The 22353-nt window shown below is 37.4% G+C and overlaps 1 protein-coding gene across 1 annotated transcript; it reads right to left on the bottom strand.

The window, feature by feature from the left end:
• Nucleotides 1-902: 902 nt before the first annotated feature.
• LOC18430471 (phosphoenolpyruvate/phosphate translocator 1, chloroplastic) lies at nucleotides 903-21155 on the bottom strand. The gene is made up of 9 exons (XM_006840624.4): nucleotides 20407-21155; nucleotides 15918-16040; nucleotides 15646-15798; nucleotides 15270-15355; nucleotides 2578-2662; nucleotides 2284-2403; nucleotides 2118-2186; nucleotides 1885-2014; nucleotides 903-1147 (listed from the first exon to the last, which is right to left on the bottom strand). The coding sequence occupies exons 1-9, from the start codon at nucleotides 20779-20781 to the stop codon at nucleotides 1065-1067; spliced, it is 1224 nt and encodes a 407-aa protein (XP_006840687.1). The 5' UTR covers nucleotides 20782-21155; the 3' UTR covers nucleotides 903-1064.
• Nucleotides 21156-22353: the final 1198 nt, after the last annotated feature.

Raw genomic sequence — 22353 nt, 5'->3', positions numbered from 1 at the left:
AAATGAAAGTATATCACAATATTATAGGAAAATTTTAATTTAGACTCTGCGTGCTCAAAACACATCCTCAACCCCCCAATTTCAAATCTAACCGTCAATGAAAATTGCGACCTCCTTGTATCAAAATAAATCGTCTCCTTAATAATATATCAATTTTACCTAAAAAAAATTGAGTTAAAACATGCAAGTGCACATTCTACCGCTAGAATATACATTGAAAACAACAGAGAAGACACTACACTTCGTTGGTATTTTGATCTCGGTGCTATTGCTGCAAATGTCTCTCTCTCTCTCTCTCTCTCTCTCTCTCTCTCTCTGTGGATGCTTTCTGCTTTATCTATGTGTTCTTCGGGCTCGAAGAAATAAATTTTCCCTTGGAGATCAGCTCTTCCCTCATGAAATCGATCACAGGAGATTGCTTGTATAGTATGCTCCCTGACCAAAATCAAGAGCTTTTCACATGTCGAACTGAGAGGTAGCATCCCAAAATCCAGTCTCATAGAAACACCCTTAACCAAGGATTTGCCTGCCTTATGGATTAAATGTACAAGTGCTCCCCCGAACCAAGGATTTGCCTGCCTGAGGGATTAAATGTACAAGTGCCCCCCCAGTAGTATATGAACGTATCCAAACATTTTATCTTACAAGCAAGCCTTAGGCAAAGCATCTCAAGTTGTCCCATAATGCTCTTCCAAAAGAGGTTATACCATTTCGCATTATCCAAATAATCCTCGAATTTCCTCGGTTTCATGGACCCTCACCTTGAAACCAGTTCTCCATTTTCTGCTCTCACAACTAACAGCAAATTGAACAAAAACAAGGCCACCCAAAGATTAAACTTAAAAGCCGTAACACACAAATAACCAACAAGAATAAGAAAAGGAAACAAATACACACACATAGGAAGGTGACAAGCCATGGAGCAATCATGGACTACCACTGAAAATTGCGAAAATCGTCAGAGAAAAATTACAAAATCTTGAAAAAACAAAACAGTCAGCCTTCAAAGACAGACAATGGAAAAACCTAATAAATAATTTCCGCATTTAAATTTCTCTTCCTTCTCATGCGGACTTGGCTTCAGGCTTGGGCTTAATCTTTTTCACCCTTGAGTACAAGAAAACCCCAGCCAGCGCAATGCCCGTCCCTGAAATACATGAAGCAAATCATATTGAAACCATGAAAACCATAATATAAATTGATAGTAGTAAATGGAAGTGTTTTATGCTAACAATTTTGTTTTCCACAGTTTTGTAGCACCTTCCCAACCGTCAATGTAAAAAATGGAAGATTAAGGACTTCCGCTCCTCTGTTCAAAGTCTGTGGCCGGATAAAAATGAGAAACTTTGAGCGAAAGAACACACCCCAAAAATGTGTTGTTTACATCGTTCATATAGGACAGTTGGGAAGTGTTAGCAAACTGTGGGAAACCCATGTGATATGCAATCAACAACAACAACAATAAATGGATGCCCATATTTTCTTAATTAACAATTAAAAACTTATATTAGACAAGTAACTGAAAATTAAAGGCAAATAAATTCCGAGGGATTACCGACTATTTTGGGTGGACAATCAAGAAAATGGGTGGTGCCAAACTCGGCCCCCATTCTAAACATCATGAAATCTTGTTCTCGGGAGATTTATACAGCCTACGGGGATTATGCAAGGGGTTTATAGTATGAAACAAATAGAGAAATTTTTCCCTATTTATGAACATAAAGCGATAACTATTTATGAACATAAAGCAATAACCATAACCACAATAATTTTCCCTATTTATGAACATAAAGCAATAACCATACCTAAAATAATCAAATACCAATTCCGAACCCTGTAGAAGAGAATAGGCATTATTATGGGAGAGGAGCGAGTAAGACTTACCCAAAGAATTGATGGGGGAGACTGGTGTTTTGAAGAAAAGAACTGAAGAAACAATGACCACCACCCTCTTCACACAGTTGCCAACAGAATGCGTGACAGGCGAGACCCTGGCAAGGATCATGTAGGAAACCTGCACATGAATATATCCATTAAGCATATAAAAAGCAATGAGAAATATCATTTCACAAACACACCCACTAACATACACACACGAAGGAGCACAGGAGATATACCTGCTGGTAAGCATGAAAACATAGCCCTGCCAAGAGAGACCTCTGGATTACCTGTTCTACATTCAAACCCTGCAACAGGACAAGTAAATGGAGTCATTTACAAAAAAAGAAAAAGAGAGGAGAAACAAGAAGAGATCAATGGAGTTGACTTTTAGCTATAACTTACAGCCAATTCCATGTATGATGGAGTAAACTTGATGCCTTCAGTGAAGACAGTCACAGGTGCTAACATGATGAGTGACATGATAGTGATTATCGAGAAGAGAGTTATGTTGTCCAGAGATTCCTGATACACACCAAATAACTACTTAAAAACCGTATTAACTTTCCACAATAGGCTAGTTGTTTGTTTGGCAATGAAAAAATACAGAAATAACTTTGCACATATACAATAATAATAACCACGTTAACTGTATTTATCTACAATATTCCACCTAGAGACATGAAAAAAATGGATCACCTCTTTCTTGAGCATGAATTTCTTGCTAAGAACATTGCGGGATTGGTTCGTGAGGTTGGAAGCCATAGCACTCCAAAACCCGGCCCTGCAACCCAAAAAAGAAACAGAGTCCAAAATCAGGAGCAACCAACCACAACCATAATTGGCAGATCGTGCCATCGTGAAATATAATAACTCACACATTTTAGTGTGATATAAAGAATTTGAAGAGGACAAATGTGCCTGCTAATTATTAAGAGGGGTCTAAATTATTCTCATTCTCCCAATGCAGTAGCCGTTGGAGGGATACAACACATAAGAACAGAAAGACCCAAAACCCCAATATAGATGGCTGTGAAAAAGACCATATTTTATGAGGAAACAGGTTAGTCTGCCTCCCAGAAAACCTGTCAGTTGCTGCGAAGGAGACAATGCATACGAGGAGCCCTGTGGCATTAGTACGGTCCTTACTACATTCTTTGAAAAACTCTTCCCCACATCTAGTAAAGCGAGGCTTAGAATTGTTAACCTCCCACCCCAGCCTCCACCTAGAAAGCAATTTTCCTTCTTTTTTGACAAGGTGTACACAGGAATGGAGCTTTAGATGTAGTGCTATAAAAACCCAGCTGCTACCACCTTGACCCAAGCTCTATTCCTCCTAGAAAGCAATTAGTGAGGCTCGAGAGACAATTTACTCAAAATGAGATTTGTGGGACAAGACAAGGGCAGGCCCTGATGGCCATCTTATCACCTTGTTCCATAAGTGTCTTGGAAGATGTGGGTAGAGGGAGCCTAAAAAAGCAAAGGCCGAGCTGTAGGTCACGTGACCTGCATTGAAATGTGGCTGACTTGGGTTTCTCCTGGATCAAAGTGGATCAGCTCGCCCCATTGGTCGGTCGAATCAGGAGGCACTATTGTCTCGTGTTTTTCTTGGAAAATTTCATAGAGGGATCATTAGCACAGGGTTGAACGCCACATTCATAGCACAGGTTCTTAAGCTGGAGGGGGCAGAAGTGCTAGAACATCTTAGGCCTATAAGTTAAATAAACATTTCTTATAAGGGAAATCTTCATAAATATCCCTTTTTTGGGACTATTTAAAAAATGTCCCTATATTTTGAATTTTACACTCGCCCTATTTTTTATTTTTTTTGCTATTCCCAAAACGCCCGTGTTGAAACTCCAAGTTTTGACCTGGACTTTTTCTTTGTTGTTTTTTTTTCCAGTTTCTGACCTGAATTTTTTATTAAAAAAACAAAAAGGGTAGTAGAATGAAGTGCCCGACCTAGTCATTCAAAAACAAAAAAAGAGGAGGGGGGGAGGGAGTACAAGTTTTAAAACTGGATCAGATCTTCATGTTCCAACAACCTTTTTTACAAAGTGTAAGAAACCGGTTGGGAAGTTGGAGAACCAATCTGTTCATTCAAAAAAATATAGGTATTTAATACCTATCAGAATTTCATGTTCCCACCTGTTTTTTTTTAATTAAAAAACGAAAAAATCAATGCAAGAAACAGGGTTGGAAGTCAGAGATCCGAACCAGTCTTTCAAAAAGAAATAACAAGTTTTTAAGACTAGATCTGAATTACATGTTCCAACCTGTTCTTTTTTCTTTTTTTTGTAACAAAAAATTGGGATTGGAACTTGGAGTTCTGACCCAAAAACTAGGGAAAAAGAAAAACAGGGTAATAGGAGTTCCGACCCAAGGGCCTACAACTTGGACTTTCGACCAAGGGCATTTCCACAAAATAAAAGAATTCAAAAAAAAAAAAAAAAAAGAAAGCAAAGAGAGGACGTGAGTGTAAAATTCAGAACACATGGGATATTTTTTAAGGGGAAAAGTTTATATAGAGCCAAGGCTCTAAACAATCAAATTTGAGCCTACCTCAAATATTTCACTAAAATAAATTGTTTTGATGCCCAAATATCTTCAAATTGATCATCTCGATATCAAAATGCATGGAAATGAGAAAAAAATGGATTTCAAGGTTTAGAAATAGTGCATGTTATAAAGCATTTTTGGACTGTCAATTTTCAAGATTTTAAGTTTTCATAGATCTGTCGATCTACACTATTTTTTAAGCTTTAAACTTTATAAATAAATATAAAAATATATTTTAAAGCTATTACAAAGATTTCCCGTATTAAAACCACATTTCTCGACACTATTTGAAGGTAGGCTCTACTTTGATTGTTTAGAGCCTAGGCTCTATACAAACCGCACCCTTTTTTAAATAACGCAAAAAAAAAGGATATTAATGAAAACTTACCTTCTTATGAAATCACATCCAGAGTGCTTGCCTTGCACTAGTAAAATGTGATCAAACATCTTGTATCTCCCACATGGCTCTTTCATCCACAACCCCAGATTTTGGGTGGACCATTGATTAGATATGAGCGCGCACACCACGCACCACTCCAAGACCTTTGATCTTGCCCTTAAGCTATACTAGCAAAAAGCTTACTATCATGTTCACTAGGTCCTTCTCAGTCAAGTGCTAAATTTGATGGGCTTCAGTAGCAGGTAGAGGACTCGAATTTGGGGCTCTTTCTCTTCCCCATGGCCCTTAGTTCTAGCCAATGGATCCCCTACAGGCTTCTTCCCGCTTCAAGAGGCCTCTGCCAGGGAGACCCTCGCTCCCCGTTCTTGTTGGCCTTATGGTTTTCAGGCAAATCTATCTCAAGCATTTTCAAAAACAAAATGATCCAAGGCTTTAAATTGTCCCAAAGGGTAGCTTCTATCTCCCACCTTCGGTATGCAGATATCCCACCTTCAGTATGCAGATGACACCTAAACCTTCTGCCAAGTTAACCCCCCCAAAAGTCAACAACCTCTAGTTGTTCATTGGGTGCTTGAAGTTTCCACATGCAAGATTAATGTGGCTAAAAATAAATTATTGGGGTCAGTGCTGGCCAGAAGCAGTCTCAAAGTTGGCCAATATATTGGAGTACGACATTGACTCCTTTCCAAATAAGTCCTTGGGTCTTCTCCTTTGCATCGGCCAGCCGTGTAATGCTCAATTGGATGCTGTGGTTGACATTTTGAACACCGTCTAGCATCTTGGAAATGCAGATTCATGTCTCTAGGAGCAGAATCACCTACCTCAAAGAAACTCTCTCAAATATCCCTGTTTTTGGGATGTCACTCTTAGGAAGCCTACTGCTGAGGTCTATCATTTTGAGCAACTAATGAGACGTTCCTAGTGATCCTGAGTTGGTGGAGTACAAAAATTAAGTGGGACAAGGTTTATATATTGAAAAGAAACTCAGGTTGGGCATTAGATAGCTCATTGCATGTAGTACTGAGCTTCTTTGGCAAGTGGTGATGCCATGTCAGGAACAAAGAAGGCCACATGTGGCAGTAGGTTGCCAGCAGAGTTACAGAGTAGATAGCTTCAGTTAGCTTCCCAGGGGCTCTGCCAATGCAAATACCTCCAGAGCCTGGAAAGGATCGTATCATCTTAAACGGGGTTTGTCTCCAATATTCATTTCATGGCAAAAGCCAAGGAGAAGATTCAGCTGCGGCTGGACCTTTGGGTAGGAGAAGCTACTTTAGTTTCTCATTACGGAGGTTATTCTCACATGTAATGGCAGCTCAATACTATGAAAACACCCGAGGCCAGCTGGTCACCCTATTTTCAGGAGGAACCTTTCAGATTTGGAAAGACTTGAACTAGCATCTTTGGTGGACCTCCTAAGGAAACAACTCATCCCAAGAAAAAGGAGAGAGGATGGCCTGGCTCCCTGCCACTTCCGGGCCTTTCTCAGGGCCTCCTTACCTGGCTATCAGCAAAACTAACCAGGGGGGAAAGTGCCAGTTCATAGCCCCTACAACTTTGTTCTCCCCAGCTCCCCAAAGATAAAGGCCCTCAGTTGGCTAGTTCTATCCAAAAGAACCTCACAACCAGCTGCAGAGATGAGGTGAGGTGTCCAAATGCTTAACCATTGTGAAAAGTCTAAGGAGCCAAAGGAAACCACTGATCACCTCTTCGAAGATTGTTCATTCTCAGGCCGCATCTGGCCCTTCTAGCTCTAGCATTTTGGTTGGGTGCAGGTGATGCCCCAAACAATCAGGCAAACGTTTATAGAGACAATAGCCCCCGTTTCCTTCCTAGGCAGTGCTCCTAGGCAGTCATGGGGGTCCTGGCTGCCTAGGTCTGGGCGGCCTAGGTTGAAAAAGATGGGCAGGAGAATATGAGTAATACATCATAAAATATTAAAAAATTTAAAATCCAATAATCCCAAGTTCCAAACTATTGCAAATTTATAATAGACTACTAGCACAACCAAAAATAAAATATAATAGTAAATTAGTAATACAAGCACAATCCATAATCCATACTACATAGACCATACTCCATGCTCAATAGTCCATACCATTTCATAATCTATATTTCCATACAATGATACAATCATAGAGGCATACACTTAAAAGTAGAAACTAGAAAATAAGAAAAAGACAATTTACACTCGAGGACTCAAGAGTCTTCAGTCACCAAAAACAGTGGGGTACGCCTCATCATATGCATCAGAGTTGAGTCCATCACCATTAGAGTCATTTCCCTCTTCAACATAACACTCGTCCTCCTCTGTTTCTTCTAATTCTGCCTCTTCCTCCTCTTCTTCTACTCCCCTCTTGCTCTGTGTAGATGGACTAGAGACCTTAGGCATGTTGGCTACTCTACTTAGTACCTCTTCACCCTTTTTTTGCTTTTTGTGTTTTACTGAACTCATATATTGCTTAATCTCCTCCCTGATAGCTTCAAGAAATTTTTACAAAGGACAATATCCCCCCAATACCGGTAAGGTGTTTCTTGAACCGGTAAATACCCCATTAGTATCATTTCCACAATAATTACACCTTATATAATTTTTATCACTCGGATGCAAGTTATAACCATATTTCCAAACCCATATCACCACTTCTAGAAGAAACCCGAAGAAGACATTTCCATATAACAGGCTCCTTTCTTCCTTTTTTATTGTACCAAATTCAAATATTTTCTAATCTCATCCCCAATAGCTTCAGGAACTTTTTTACAAGAAGCAACATTTCCTTTAATACCAGTAAGGTGTCTCTTGAATCAATAAATACCCCCATTGCTATCTTTTCCACAAAAATTACACCTTATAAAATTTTGGCATTTGGATTCAAGTTATAATCATACTCTAACCCAGATCACCACTTTTAAAAGAATCAGAAGAAGACTTATCCAAATGGCAAGGCTCCTTTTGTTCCTTTTTTGGTTTTATTGAACTCAAATACTGCTTAATCTCATCCCTGATAGGTTCAGGAACATTTTTACGAGGGGTGGGACAGCATCCCCCTTAATACTGGTAAGGTGTTTTTTGAACCGGTTTATACCCCATTCCGCAATAATTACCTCTTATATAATTTTTGTCATTTAGATATCGGTTATAACCATACTTCCAACGCAAATCCCCACTTCTAGAAGAACCCAAAGAAGACATTGAAATAGCAAATAAAATCTCAGATACGAAGATTCTCAACTAACATTTTTGCTCAATCTTTAATTTTTAATGTTTGAGATGTTTCCCAATCTCAAGTGCTTCCTTAAAACCTTCTAATAAGCATAAAAAATCTAAAAAATAAAATCCCAACCAAAAGGATGTTATTTGGATCTATTTTTTGAACTTTGAAATACCCGATCAATCTCACAAAAATGTAAATAACACCACCCGGAGGAAGAAAATGCCCCTTCATGAGGGAACCACCTCCCAGAAGGGCCGCCTAGGCCTGGGTGATGCGCTCAAGCCCCCTGGCGACCGCTTTTTAAATCACTGTTCCCAGGGACTCTTCCCTCTAGTGGGCCACTTCATTGACCATGAGATGGGCCATCTAGTTGGAGACGCAAGATTTTTAAAATTTGGGGCCCATAACTGTAAGGAGTTGTACATGTTGTTCCTTCTGATGATGATGACTGAAGACTCTTGGTGTTGAGTGTTAATTATTGTGTCTGTATATTTTTTGAATTTCAATATATTTTCTTTTTTTGATTTTTAGTTTCTACTTTCTAGTTTTAAGTTCTACTATCTAACTTTTGTGTGTAGAGTCTACCGTGTATCAGACTATCAGTGTATGCTTGTATGGTTTTAATGTTTTAGCATTGTATAAAAAATATGGATTAAGGTCTTATGGATTATCAAAATACTGGGATAATGGTCTTAGTTTTTTTTTTTCACTTGGGCCACCCAAGTTCTGGGCGCCCGCCTAGGCGCTGGGCGGCCTGGACCCCTATAGCCACCAAGCGCTTTTTGAAACACTGGTGAGACGTTGTAGATTTGGTGTCTCGCTTCCGTAAATGCCCACCATGCAGCTGTATAATATTTTATAATTTAGATTATAGATAAAAATTAAGGGTAAACATATAACAACGGAACTATACATAAAGTCACAGACAAGTAAGGGTACTTTTCACCTTTACCTGGATCTGTAGTGTCCCTATTTCAAGTAGCAATCTCTCTCCCAAAGTTTCCCAAGTTTAACTTGAACTTAATCAATTCATGGCCCTGAATCTTATCTTGGATATCTTTGTCATGCACCATCCTCTCAAGCACAATCTAAGAACCCACCATTTATTACACGATCTGACTCAATGGACCATTTATTACACGATCTGAATCAATGGATGGGTGCTTGTATTGAAGAGATGGGTTTACACAGTAACCGGCTGAATGGAGGTGCATGTGAAGCTGGGAATCTCATCTTCTATCAATAATTTCAAGTATAGCCTTGTGCTTATTTTCATCATCCTTTAAAACATTTTTAATAGCTGCTCTTGCCCCAGTCATTGGCTTCATGTATGTAGCCCATGGCAGGCTTCATATCACCATCAACCAATCGAAGCACTCTCACTAAAGGGCGAGCCACCTCCAAAGCAAGAATTATTTGACTCCAAAAAGATGTATTCAAAATAATTTGTTCAATCTTTCTCCCATCCTTATGCTTTAATCATTTACTTGCTTGGCCCTTTTTTGCTTGGTTAAGCTTCGAAGAGTGATAAATGACATGCCAAATCTAGTGATACCCAGTCTCACTAATTCTCTCTTCTTTTGAAAAGACATCATCATACTTAAGACTATGGTGTGATTGTAAGTAAATCCAACAACAAACATGTCTCTTGAAATCACCCCACTAAATAAAAATGTTATACCCATTTCCTTAAGCACAAGATTAACACAATGAGCTGCGCAAGAAGTCCAAAACATATGCGTCCTTTTAAAAGTCATGAAATGCACAGCTACAGCATAATTGAGACCATTGACAGTGACAATTTGTACCATATTTTTCTCTCCAACAAACTTTGAACTCTCATCCATCAAGTCACATAAGTATGTAGCATCATGTGACTTGTTTGATACATCAACAGACATAACAAAAGAAGTACTTGTTGAACAGTTAACCAAAAAATTAATGTATGCCCTCGACTTCCCATCGGACCAACCATCACACATAATAGTGGCCCCATATTTCTCCCACCCTTCTCTTTGACAAATCAAAATTTTGTTGACATCAAATACAGCATCCTTCAATAAGGGCTCTCTAACCTCATGTAGTGAAGGAGGAATAAGTCCTGGGCCACATTGCCCAATTGCCTGGACCATACATGCAAAACTATCGAGGGTAATAGTATTAAAAGGAATACCGGCCATGTAAATCCACTTTGTAATCCACTTACATACAGACTTCCTTTGTTCTTTCTTGTATCTATTTTCAATTGTGGTTTGTTTTATTTTTTTTCTTCCACTCCTAAACCACAATTTCGATGCTAGGGGTGAAAAACATATCCATTGACCCCTTAGAGAGGTGTTTTTTTTTCACCACTACCACCAGTATTTATAACCCTCTCTTGAGATTGGAGTACGAGTACCCCTTTGCATCATTGCAACTTTAGATATATCATTATCATCATCATCATCATCATCATCATCAAATAATTGTATATCATCAAGTAATTCTTTTTTTTTCATTTTTTCTTCCCTTATCTTTTTTCAAGCTATCCATGTATTCTCTAATCTCCTTTTTTCTATCGTCGATAGCTTGTGGGCATGCTCTTACATTCCCAGAAATTTTAGCTAAGTGTTCTTTTTGTCAAAAAATACTACCCATATAAGTATTTCCACATAGCATACAAATTACACAATTTCGATCTTTCGAATTTTTTAGAATGGCATATTTCCAAGCCGGGTCCTTATTTCTAAAAGATTGGGAAGAAGACATTGCCCCCAAAAATAAGTATTATTGTAGAAAGAATAAAAAGTTACCGATTCTTGAAGCAATGCTCGATTTCTTCACAGCCTCTGAAACCCTCGATATGTCGTCACAAGTTCACCTAAACTTCCCCAAATCAACAACCAAAATGTTCAAATCAATATCCAAATATCACACAATCCCCAAATCCAAGATCTCAATGAAAAAACTTTCCACCTTTTTTTTTGCTCGATTTGATCCCAAAAAAGCCACGAATGTGGCTGAAAATGCTCATTTAGGGGCTTTAATACCCCCCCAAACTATTTCCCCCAAATTTTGATGGTCAAAAAGACCATTTTGCTCGTCCCCAAGGGGCACAGTTGAAAGAAAAGGCGGAAAACTATGCGGCCAGATGCAAGTGATGCGTTATGCGGCACATATGTGCCCGCATACCTCCAAACGGTCATTCCAGATGCGATGCCCACCATATACCGCATGATGCGGCCGCATTTTAAAACACTGCATCTGACAACATCAAACCATAAATTTGTGTTGCCACAAGTAAAGTATTGTTGAACAAGAAAAGAATATACAGATATGAAAGCCCAAGTAGTAGGCCTCACGTTTTCTTCAATGCCAAGGATGATTTAGTGTTCATTAGGATATGTAGAGGCACGTTGTTTATTATATTTTCCTTTTCCTTTGGTTGATAGCGGCAAATGTCTTTCTGGTCCAAGTCTCAGGTTATGTCCTTGGTCGTATTTTTTATGCAGGAAGATGTAGCCTCCCATTTCTCGAGATTCACATCAATAAATATAGACAAGAAAATTAAAAAAAAAAAAAAAAAGGACAAACATCAGCCCTAATCAATAGACTTACATCACTTGATTAACTTAAGGCATACCAAAGCAATAAATTTATTATGAAACAAGCGCATGCGAGAGAGAGATACAGAGAGAGAGCGAGCGAGAGTGAGAGAAAGTGCAAGAGAGACTTAAACTCAAAGGGCAAGGGAAGCATCACTTAGAAATCTAAAATCTAGTCCAAACCATAGTGCTTGGGTCGGGGGATCAAATCAAATCCAATATCACGATCAGAACCACAGGATAGTGACAAGTAGGAAGCTCCCTATGGTAGGGATCACGGTTCGTACACCCTGAAATCTAGGGATCTTAATCCAAATATGTGGCGGAGCTTGATCGAAGTTTAAATGGGATCAATTATATAGGACCGAGTTCCTTCTAGTTAAAACTCAAGGCCGTCCAAGAGCACTTAACTTGCACAGTTGTATAAAGTACAATGCAATACTGCTATACAATAATATACAACACTGCTATAAAACAATATAATGTTGTACCATACTGCAATCGTATGCTATATACTATATTTTACTACACCACAACACATGCTACAACATATCAATCTATTATATATAACTATATAATATCATCATCATCATCATTTTAGCATTTTTCCAATTAATTGGAGTTGGCTAAATGAACCCTGGTTCTTCATTCTGCTCTATTAAAAGCCCTATCCTCAATGAGGCCATAAGTCCTTATATCTTTTTGGATTACTTCCAACCACGCCCTTTTGTGCATGCCCCTTGCCTTTTCAGTCCTTCCACTGGAACTAATTCGTACCTCCTAATATGTGTTGTACTTAGTCAGCGCCACACATGGCTAGTCCACCTAAGGCTACTCTCTCTCATTTTATCGTCTATTGGTGACATGCCTAAATTCTCTCGAATAGATTCATTGTGAATTATATCTCTTCTTGTCTTGCCACTCATCCATCTCATCTCCACTACACTCATTATATGGGTATATTGTTTTTGTCTGCCCAACATTCCGCTAAATAGAGCATAGCTGGTCTCACCATTGTCCTATAGAACTTGCCCTTCAGCCTCATTGGTATGTGGCGATCACATAAACTTCCAATTGCACATCTCCACTTCGCCCACCCAGCTCTAATTTTGTGCGCGACATCTTCCACGATCTCTCCATTTTCCAAGATTATTGACCCAAGATATCGAAAGTGTAGTCTTTTTTGTACTTCCTGACAGTCAATCTTAACTACTTCCTCGTCTTTACCCCTATTATTACTAAATTTGTACTGCATATACTCTGTCTTAATCTGACTAATTTTAAAACATTTGGATTCTAGAGCATCCCTCCAAAGTTCTAACTTTGTGTTGATGTCGTTTCGAATCTCATCAATCAAAACTACGTCATCTACGAACAACATGCACCATGGTCCCTCATCCTGTAGGTGCCTAGTTAAGTAGTCCATAACTAAGACAAAGAGATACAGGCTCAATGTTGACCCTTGATGTAAACCTATTGTCACTGAAAACTCACTCGTCTCTCCACTAGTTGTTCGTACACTAGTTACTGTTCCATCGTACATATCTCTCACCAAATCGATGTAGTGTCTAGAGACGCCTTTCTTTTTCAACACCAGCCAAATCAAGTCTTGAGGTACTCTATCATAAGCTTTCTCTAGATCAATAAAGACCATGTGAAGGTCTTTTCCCTTCGCCTAAACTTCTCAATCAGTTGCCTAAGTAGAAAAATAGCCTCAGTCGTTAACCTTTCTGGCATAAAACCAAATTGGTTTTCAGATACACTCGTTTCATGCCTTAGTTGTTGCCCAATTACTCTTTCTCAGAGCTTCATAGTATGGCTTATAAGCTTGATCCCTCTATAGTTTGCATAATCTGTATGTCTCCTTTGTCCTTGTAAATAGGTACCACAATACTTTTTCTCCATTCGTCTGGCATTTTTATTGTTCTCAACACCTTGTTGAACAGCTTTGTCAGCCAATCAATGCCAATTTCCCCCATGCACTTCCAAACCTCTATCGGGATACCATCTGGTCCTAAAGCCTTTCCTATCTTCATCCTTTCCTATATTATATATAACTATAATATACACTATACTATATAGTTCACACTACTATACTATACCACACTACTATATTATTGCACACTGTTATACCATACTACAATGTTAGGCAATATGGATCCCATATAACTCACAATCAAGATCCCTAATATGAAAGATCGAGATTCCAAAGTTTAAAAATCAAGGAGTGAGATTCCCTTTCCTGGACACAAGAGCAAGATTCCGGAATCGAGTCAACACCTTGGTTGGAAGGCACAATAACTATGGTCTCAACCCCTTCTGTGGGAAGAAGAATATATTAGCAATCCAAGCATTAACTTCCATAACGCATAGAAGAGTTAGACTATAAAAGGGAGAACCAACCATCTTGGCTGAAACCAACACACAAGAATTTAAAAAGGTGCTCACCTCGGACCCCTAAGCGGCACCTCGAGAGCTGAGGCATGGCAGGCAAAGCGTGGCAAAACCAGATGGGAGCATAGGTACACCTAGTGCCTCAGCCGAGGCGCCTGCCTTGTGTGCCCATGGCAAGCAGAGTAAAATGCCCTTGGACCATGGGCATTTTAGACTTTCCCCTATATTAACAAACCCCCCCCCCCCCCCCCCCCCCCCCCTTGCCCCCACCCACCCACAAAACAAAACAAAAAGAAACCAAAAAAAAAAAAAACTACCACATGCTTCCTAAGTACGTTTTTCCTAAAATAATAAAAAAATAAGTATTTTTGAAAATTTTTGAAGTTCTAAAAAGATAAGAACTTCAAGAATTCATATAAAATTGGTTTCGATTCTTTGTGATATACCAAGAAAGGGTAGAAGAGGAGATTTTAGGCGATTCAACATTTAGCTAGTTACTTCCAAACTTTGATTTAACCAATCGTTTCAAACATGTAATGCTCAATTGATCATACATATACTTTATATAAGTATTTCTTTCATTACTTTATCATATATTTCCATACATTTATATATAATCTAATAAAGAAATACTTTATCACATATTTCCAAACATTTATATATAATCTAATTAACAATAATATTGTACAATGTATGCACAATTCACATACATAATATATTAGCATTTGTGTAAGGCTGGAATGCTCTCCATCGCAATTAGGCAGTCATCCCTCCCCCCCACCCAAAAAAAAAAAAAAACACAACAAAAGGCATGGCATAAAGTTCCAATGATGTTGAATAGTAAACAATTAGTTGAATGCACAACACAAGTGAAAATTAAAGCAGTTTCACACAAATATTCACAAAATCTAGAAGCAAGCAAGCCAACGATGCCTGTACGTGTGAAAACTCATTCATAATTAAAATATGAGACAAGGGAATCAGCGATGATGAGTAGGTCATAAAAGACAATTTGATTGAGAATATATTGAGCAGGTATTTCAACTATAAGAAAGAAAACAAACCCTTTGTTACCAACCAATTCAATTTTCAGATTAATTTATCGTTTTTTTAATGCAACAAAGAAATTACTTTGTTATTTTCTTAATCTTATTTGTGATTCTAATTTGTAGCCTAACAACAAGGCCTAATTTACTAGAATGAAACTAAAGCTGAAAACTTGATCAGGTTTCATTTCCTTACCAATTGAAAGAAGCTTCAGTGAGAGATGCCAATGCTACACCACCAACAATTGGCACAAGGGAAGAAACAACCCAGAGAGTAGGCAGCTGCATGACCGGTAATCACATTAAAGAAGTTCCACAGAGAAGAGTGAAATAACAGATTATTGATTTACCCAAGAAGAAATAAGAACTAACAGACCAATGAAAGGTAATTGCGAAGCTGAGTAATCATATACAGCATGCATAGAAGCAGTTATCTCTATTAATTCACTCCTTTTTTCCTTCAAACCAAAAGAGCATGAAGTGAACTTACCATGTCCCTACTTTTACTGATACCAAGAAGTCCACAAGAGACTAGTACTAGTGAAAGGTGAAAATGAAAAAGAGAGGCTCACCTCTCCCATGAAAAGTGCAGAAAGAACAACTGAGAAAAATGGCTCCATGGCTTTGATTGTGTGGGTGAAGGAAACAGCAACTTTCCCAAGGCTCATATTAGTGAAAAGGTTGCCCAATGTATGAACAGCAGCCAGAGGTAAGATTGCAATGAGCTGGAAATGGTACATGATATAGTCATTTAGAATTACCAAACATAAATAACAAAAGGATGATAAAATGAAACATTTCAAAAAAACAAAAAAAAGATGATAAAATGAAATCAGCAGGATACCTGTGAAGAATTGATCTTGGGCTTCTTGTATAGACCAGTTGACCACATGATAAGAACGAGCACAGTGCCAACAGCAAATTGTAAAGTTGTGATGGTGATTGGGAAGGGAAAGACCTTCAAGACCTTTATATATGACATCAAAAGCAAAGTTGTTATCCGTTTCTCAAGAATGATGTTTGATCAAACAAGTATAGTCATTTATGTGGAGGGCATAGAAGTAGGACTGTGATTAAGTGAAAAAAAATTCCACTTGTTACAGCGTATCTTCTAAAAAAATTCCACTTGTTACAGCTTACAATAGGGGGGAAAAAAGGAGAGAGAAAGGAGGGGAAGGGGGGGTTGCCAGGCTAGAACTACTAACACAACAAAGATAACACATCTCGAGAAAAGGCATTTTTGTTCTTCAGATGAATCTTACTTTAGAGAGCTCTTAATCACAACTGCACCAAAATCATACTTTAAACAAAGAATTGACCAAAAAACTATTCAGAAAAAAGGAAACTAAAAACCAGCAAAATGGGAATGATTTCAGAAAGACAATGTGGCTAGACTCCCCAAAAACTAGAGTTCGTGTCATTGCCCTTCCATGATGTTAAGCCATCCAAAATTACAAACCTCCACAATTCATATTCAGAAAAGTATCTCAGAATAATAACTAGTGGAATTCTGAGCAATTATATCTCGATTTTTAATCTAGGAAAAGAAAATACAAAATATTCCTGACATTTGCTAAACATTCACTCATTTGTCATGGGCTTCTTACAATTGCTTTATTGCTAATTTCACATTTGGTAGCCCGGATAGACCGGAACATTTGAAAGAAACACTGAAGGAGAAAAACTGAGGACTTCTTTAAAAGTAAGAAGATATTCTGGACAATCAATGTGCTTAAGTAGTTGAGGAGGGATTTGAGGAGGAGAGTACAGAGAGTTGACAGCCTATTTAGGTTACTAGAGTGTCTTTAATCCTGGTTGAGGGGGAGATAGCACTGTTTTGACTAACTATCATCAGGACATTTTTGGGTTAGGTCTACTTTCTATAGAGTTCTTAGTGTGTAAGGGCTAGTAACTTTATCATCTGCTGAGTGTAGTGGATTCAACCCCATGATGGCGGCACCTGTTAGCAGTTGGCCATCACATGTATAGCCTTAGGGTTTTAAATTTCTGAATGCATACAGGGGCAAGGCGGATGCGGTGGCAAACCTCCCTCATTCCCTCTTTATATATTCAGCAAAGAGATAAGAGAGAATTTCCTTATTTACAACAAAATTGCCAAAGTAATTTAAAACTTCTTCCTATGCCTCTTTGACATCAATATGGAGCTACATGAGATTCTCCAATTGTCATTGGTTTGTAAAGTCCATAAAGGGGGTGCTCATTTTAGAAGTGAAGAAGAATTTTATAGAGGAGCTTCTTGCAGACATCATATTGGAGCTAAAGGAAAAAGAGGAATGACATAATTTTAAGAGGATTGGACTTCACATGACCCACCTACAAGCAAACAAAAATTGGCCAGAGATCAAGTAAATTAGCATACAACACTTTGTAGAATGGTTTATGTCCTTGTACTTACATGAAAAGTTAAAGAAAGCCTATGCCATGATTAAATACCTCTAGACTTAATCTATAAGCACCATAGGCTTATCCATGCATATCATAGAAACCATTATGACAACTGTCTGTCCATCATATTTCAGATAATGGCTTTTCTGTCCACATATTACTCCTTAGAAACTGTACTCACCGTGAACTTAAAAGATGAAGTGTAACAAATAAATAGCTTATGTTTGTTTTATAGGTTAGTAACTCTTATGTGGTATACTAGGAAGACTATTAATAATGTTGATCTATATGAAAGTGTTATTTCCTTCTGGCCAATAAAAACTATACAAGTGTTCAAGTAATGGCAGTGAAGGACATTAAAAGCCTAACTTCTAGCCTAGAAGCAGGTAGTCTAGATATATGGGCACGCATGACACAAGAATTATCAAATGACAACCAGAAAACACCAAATGAATCCTATACGATTTTATTTACCAAAAACAAAATCATATTAGATTTTGTCTAAGGTGTAGGTTTTAGTTCGGGGGATGCACCTATTGTAATGACTAGCTAGTCCTGTCCACCCTTCCAAACCACATCTTGGAGATGGATTTTGGATCCAAATATCTACAAGTCCAGCATCTCAACCACCACGATAACCAAAAACTGTTGGGCCTTAAAATCGTCCATCTTGTACCCTTTTTTTGGACCATTCATCTCCCTTCTACAAAGATCATTAGATCTACACTTTTTTTGGAGCTCTCAACTTATGGATCTGAAGCATAAATATATCTCCAGTGATTTAGGATGTGTTTCATGTCCTAAAAGCCTTGAAACCTGGTGCGGACTCATGAACCCGCTGGAATCACCAAAAACTGTTCCTTTGTTAAGGCACCATGTAGTTAGTTACGGGTCTATACTAGGTTTTAAAAGCCCCATCATTGTTAGCGATATGAGAGAACTACTTAGCGTCTTTTAAAAACCATCCACAATAACTTGGGGAGGCAGCATGATGAACTCGACTAAAACACCAAGACTCCAGTGAGTCATCTAAGCCACTCTCGAAAAACGCAGACATGGTTGAGTTTTGGCCTTGCCTATATAAGACCAATTTCATCAATCAATTATTGACTCGTCATGTGGAGTTAGGCCAGTAACGTCAAGAATCAACGTGCCGGGTGGGTCTTAGAAGTATTGATAAGTATACAATTCAATTTCAAGAGTAAGATAATTTCAGGGAAATATAGAAGACCTACTAAGTTACTTGAATAGCACCTTTTTTACCCAAAAATTGATTTAGAAAATCACCTTTAACCCAGGCTGGCTTAAGAATTACTACTTTTAAGGAATGGAATGAGTACCAAAACATGCCATTTACAAAAATTACAAGAAAAAAATCTCTTTGTAAAGAAAATTGCAGAAATGACAACTACTTTTATTATGACAACAAACTAGCTATATATTCTTTTAAGTAAATAGCATACTCTCTCTCTCTCTCTCTCTCTCTCTCTCTCTCTCTCTCTCTCTCTCTCTGACACACACACCTTGCATGCACACACACACACAAATAGAGAGAGCGAGAGAAGCAAGAAGAGGTACACATACAACCTGCATCTGAACCGACACACAAATGAGACACAAGTCCGAAAGGCAATACAAGTCTCTCTACAAACACATTAACTTGTTTGTGTTTTGTTCATGCACATCTCCTCAATTTTTTAGTTTATGAGCTACATGAATAGCACATTCTCTATGACGACCAACTAAAAATTAACTGACAAGACTAAAAGCATCGCATCTCAAGCAATCATTTACGTGCATGCATTTAATACTTTCATATACAAAAACCTACATACAGATGACAAAAATTATACATATAAGCAAACCATAATTTTATGTGATCACCGCATACCAATGAGACTGAAAGGCAAGTTCTATAGGACAGCAATGAGACCAACTTTGCTCTATGGACCGGAATGTTGGGTGGACAAAAAACAATATACCCATAGAATGAGTGTAGCGAAGATGAGGATGTTGAGATTAATGAGTGGCAAGACAAAAAAGGATAGAATTCGAAATGAATACATTCGAAAAATTTAGGTGTGGCACCAATAGGCGATAAGATGAGAGAGAGTAGACTTAGGTGGGCTGGCCATATGTGGCGCAGACCCAATAAAGCCCTATTAGGAGGAACGAATTAGTTCAAATGGAAGAAAAGGACATGGTTGAAAGTAGGGAGAAAAGATATAAGGAGTTATGCCCTCGCTAAGGGTATATAACCCTTAATAGATCAGAATGGCAGACTAGGATTCATATAATTGACCCCAATTAGTTGAGAAAAGGCTTTGACAGTGATGATGATAAGTAAACATATGAACACAAATGTCTATCCATGTAAAAACAAAATAAAAAATTCACATTTAGAGAATGTATAAGCACGCTCCCACCACCTAACTTCCAATATGAATACAAATGCAACCACTGTAGAAACAACTCTAAGGTTTTGATAATGAGAAGATAATTCCAATAATACGAGTAAAGGTTAGCATTTAAAACAATCTCTTTTTCCTATTTGAAAAAGGAACAAAAAGAAAATCAAAATAAAAAGGAAAGCAGATGAATGACATTCAAAATGGTACACCAGATCATTGTGATATTGATGTAGTTTAGAAGCGTACTATCAGAGCGCATAGATTATTTATTTATTCATGAATGATTATGCCAAACACCAAAGTTAGCATTTGATCCTCACTAGATTAATTATTATTCATATGCCAAACAGCAATGTTAGCATTGGATCCTCAACATTGGACATGCAACTCCTCAAAAATATATAAATAAATTAAATGGCAATGATAACACAAAAATCCTTAAATAACGACAAATCCAATGAGAAGCAGACTCCAAAAAAACAGATCAGAACAGGAAAAAAGTCCAAAGTCATTTACCTGTTTGTTATATATGTTGAAATATATATTAAATAAATACCAGAGCCCAAACAGAGCTCCAAGTTGCAAGGTCTGAATCAAACTACTGGAACTCGACTTTGAATCGGCACTCTCAGGAACAGAAGCGCTAGCCCCAACCCTAAAATCAGGCCCTTCAAAGAGGGGTTTTTGCATAGAAGGAGAAACCCCATTACCAAAAGAGATCCTCTGCCTAAGATCAGAACGGCCAATACTAGCTCTAAGGTGAAGCCCTTTTGGTGGGAGTGGATCTAGGCCACGACTGAATCTTGGGGGAAATCCGGAAGTGGGTTTACATGGGCTTTTGGACTTCAAAAATGGGTTACACGAAGAGAGAGAAATTGCAGAGCTCTGCATCTCTTCTGGGCTTTCCTTTCTCTCTCGTTCGCTACGCAGAGAGCGGGTGAAGAGTACAAAGTGCAATTTGTGTTAGTGGGTGTGCTTTATATATAATCATCACAGATATATTTAGAGCGAGAAAGCATGTTTGTTTGGTGGGTTTCATTGGAGTCTCCGCTTTTGAATATGAATTATAGGGTTGTGGATTGTGAATTGTGGAAAGGTCATTACAATTTTTTCCCGGGCCTGAAAATCTTGGTGCAAATCTGAACGTTTCGAGAGAGAGAATCTGGAAAAGGAGAGAGAAAGTGTATTTTTGCAATAGAAATCTAGAGAGAGGATATACGAAAAGGTAAGCCGCCGTTATCTATTTGACAATTATACTAAGCATCGTATGGTATGTTCCCTTGGGAGTATATTTACTTCTGCTCCCTCGACCTATTTGGAAGGATTTTTTTTTTTTTATCCATGGGGGCCACTTAGGATCACTGGATGATCTGGATACCAGGCTGGAATTCAAAGATTATTGAGGTTAATCTTTGGGTTGAAAATATTATATACCATAATTCACGGTCTAAAATAAATGCTAAATGGAATTTTACCCAAGGGAATAAATAGACAGTATACTCTTGCAAGAGTATAATATCTTTTGGAGCTGCTACTTTAGAGTTACTAATGATATGCAAGTGGATTGCACTTGTATTAAATATTAATTATTAATATAAAATTTAAACATCAAAATAAAATTTTCAAAATATATATTCGATTATAGAGAGAGCGTATTGAAAGAGAGAAATTTTGATTGATCCATCTTTATAATTGGGCTTCTATTAGATAATAATTATTTTTTTTATATTTTCAATTATATCATTTTTCATAATATGATTATAATTCTATTTATAACTTGCAATTTAAGGTAGTTATATTTTTAAAAGTAATTTCAATTGTATTATTTAGATAGAATTAGTGAGAAGAAATATGGTGGCCTATGATCTGATTGACTGTACAGCCAATGATAGAACGGAATGGTGGAATAAGACTATTGTAGCTCTCCAAATAGTTGGGATAAGGTCGGATGATGATGTAATGAAGAATTTCAATTATATTATTCCCCTATGTAATTTGTATTTACATTTACTTATTTTTTTTGTTTTTTTGTATTTTCGATTATATCATTCACCAATATAAATTAAGTAATTTTACTCATAGTAATAAATATATTATTTACTTATAAGTAAATACTATTCCAGAAAATCGAAAAAATGTAAAAATGTAAAAAAGATAAACAGAGAAAGAATTATCTTTTTCTTTTTTAAAATTTAGCAATATAAGTATTAGCTTTTTTTATAACAATAGATTATTAACTTATATTATTTGTATGTTTAGTTAATTATTTTTTTGTTTTGTCTCTTTAGTATTTTTAATCATATTAGTTCTTAAATTTGAAATTATTTTTTATTATATCAGTACATACATTATTTACCCATAAGTAGATATTATTCTAAAAATTAGATAAAATAATTTGTATTCTTGGTTACGTATATTTCTTTTTATTATATCTTTTGATTAATAATTTACATTTTTTGGCTA

This window comes from Amborella trichopoda, chromosome 3, assembly GCF_054954075.1.
Source record: "Amborella trichopoda isolate Santa Cruz 75 chromosome 3, AtrichopodaSantaCruz75HAP2 v2.0, whole genome shotgun sequence".
NCBI classification, from domain to species: Eukaryota; Viridiplantae; Streptophyta; class Magnoliopsida; order Amborellales; family Amborellaceae; genus Amborella; species Amborella trichopoda.
Note: the sequence above shows the minus strand (reverse complement) of the source record. Positions and strands in the feature narration are given on the sequence as shown.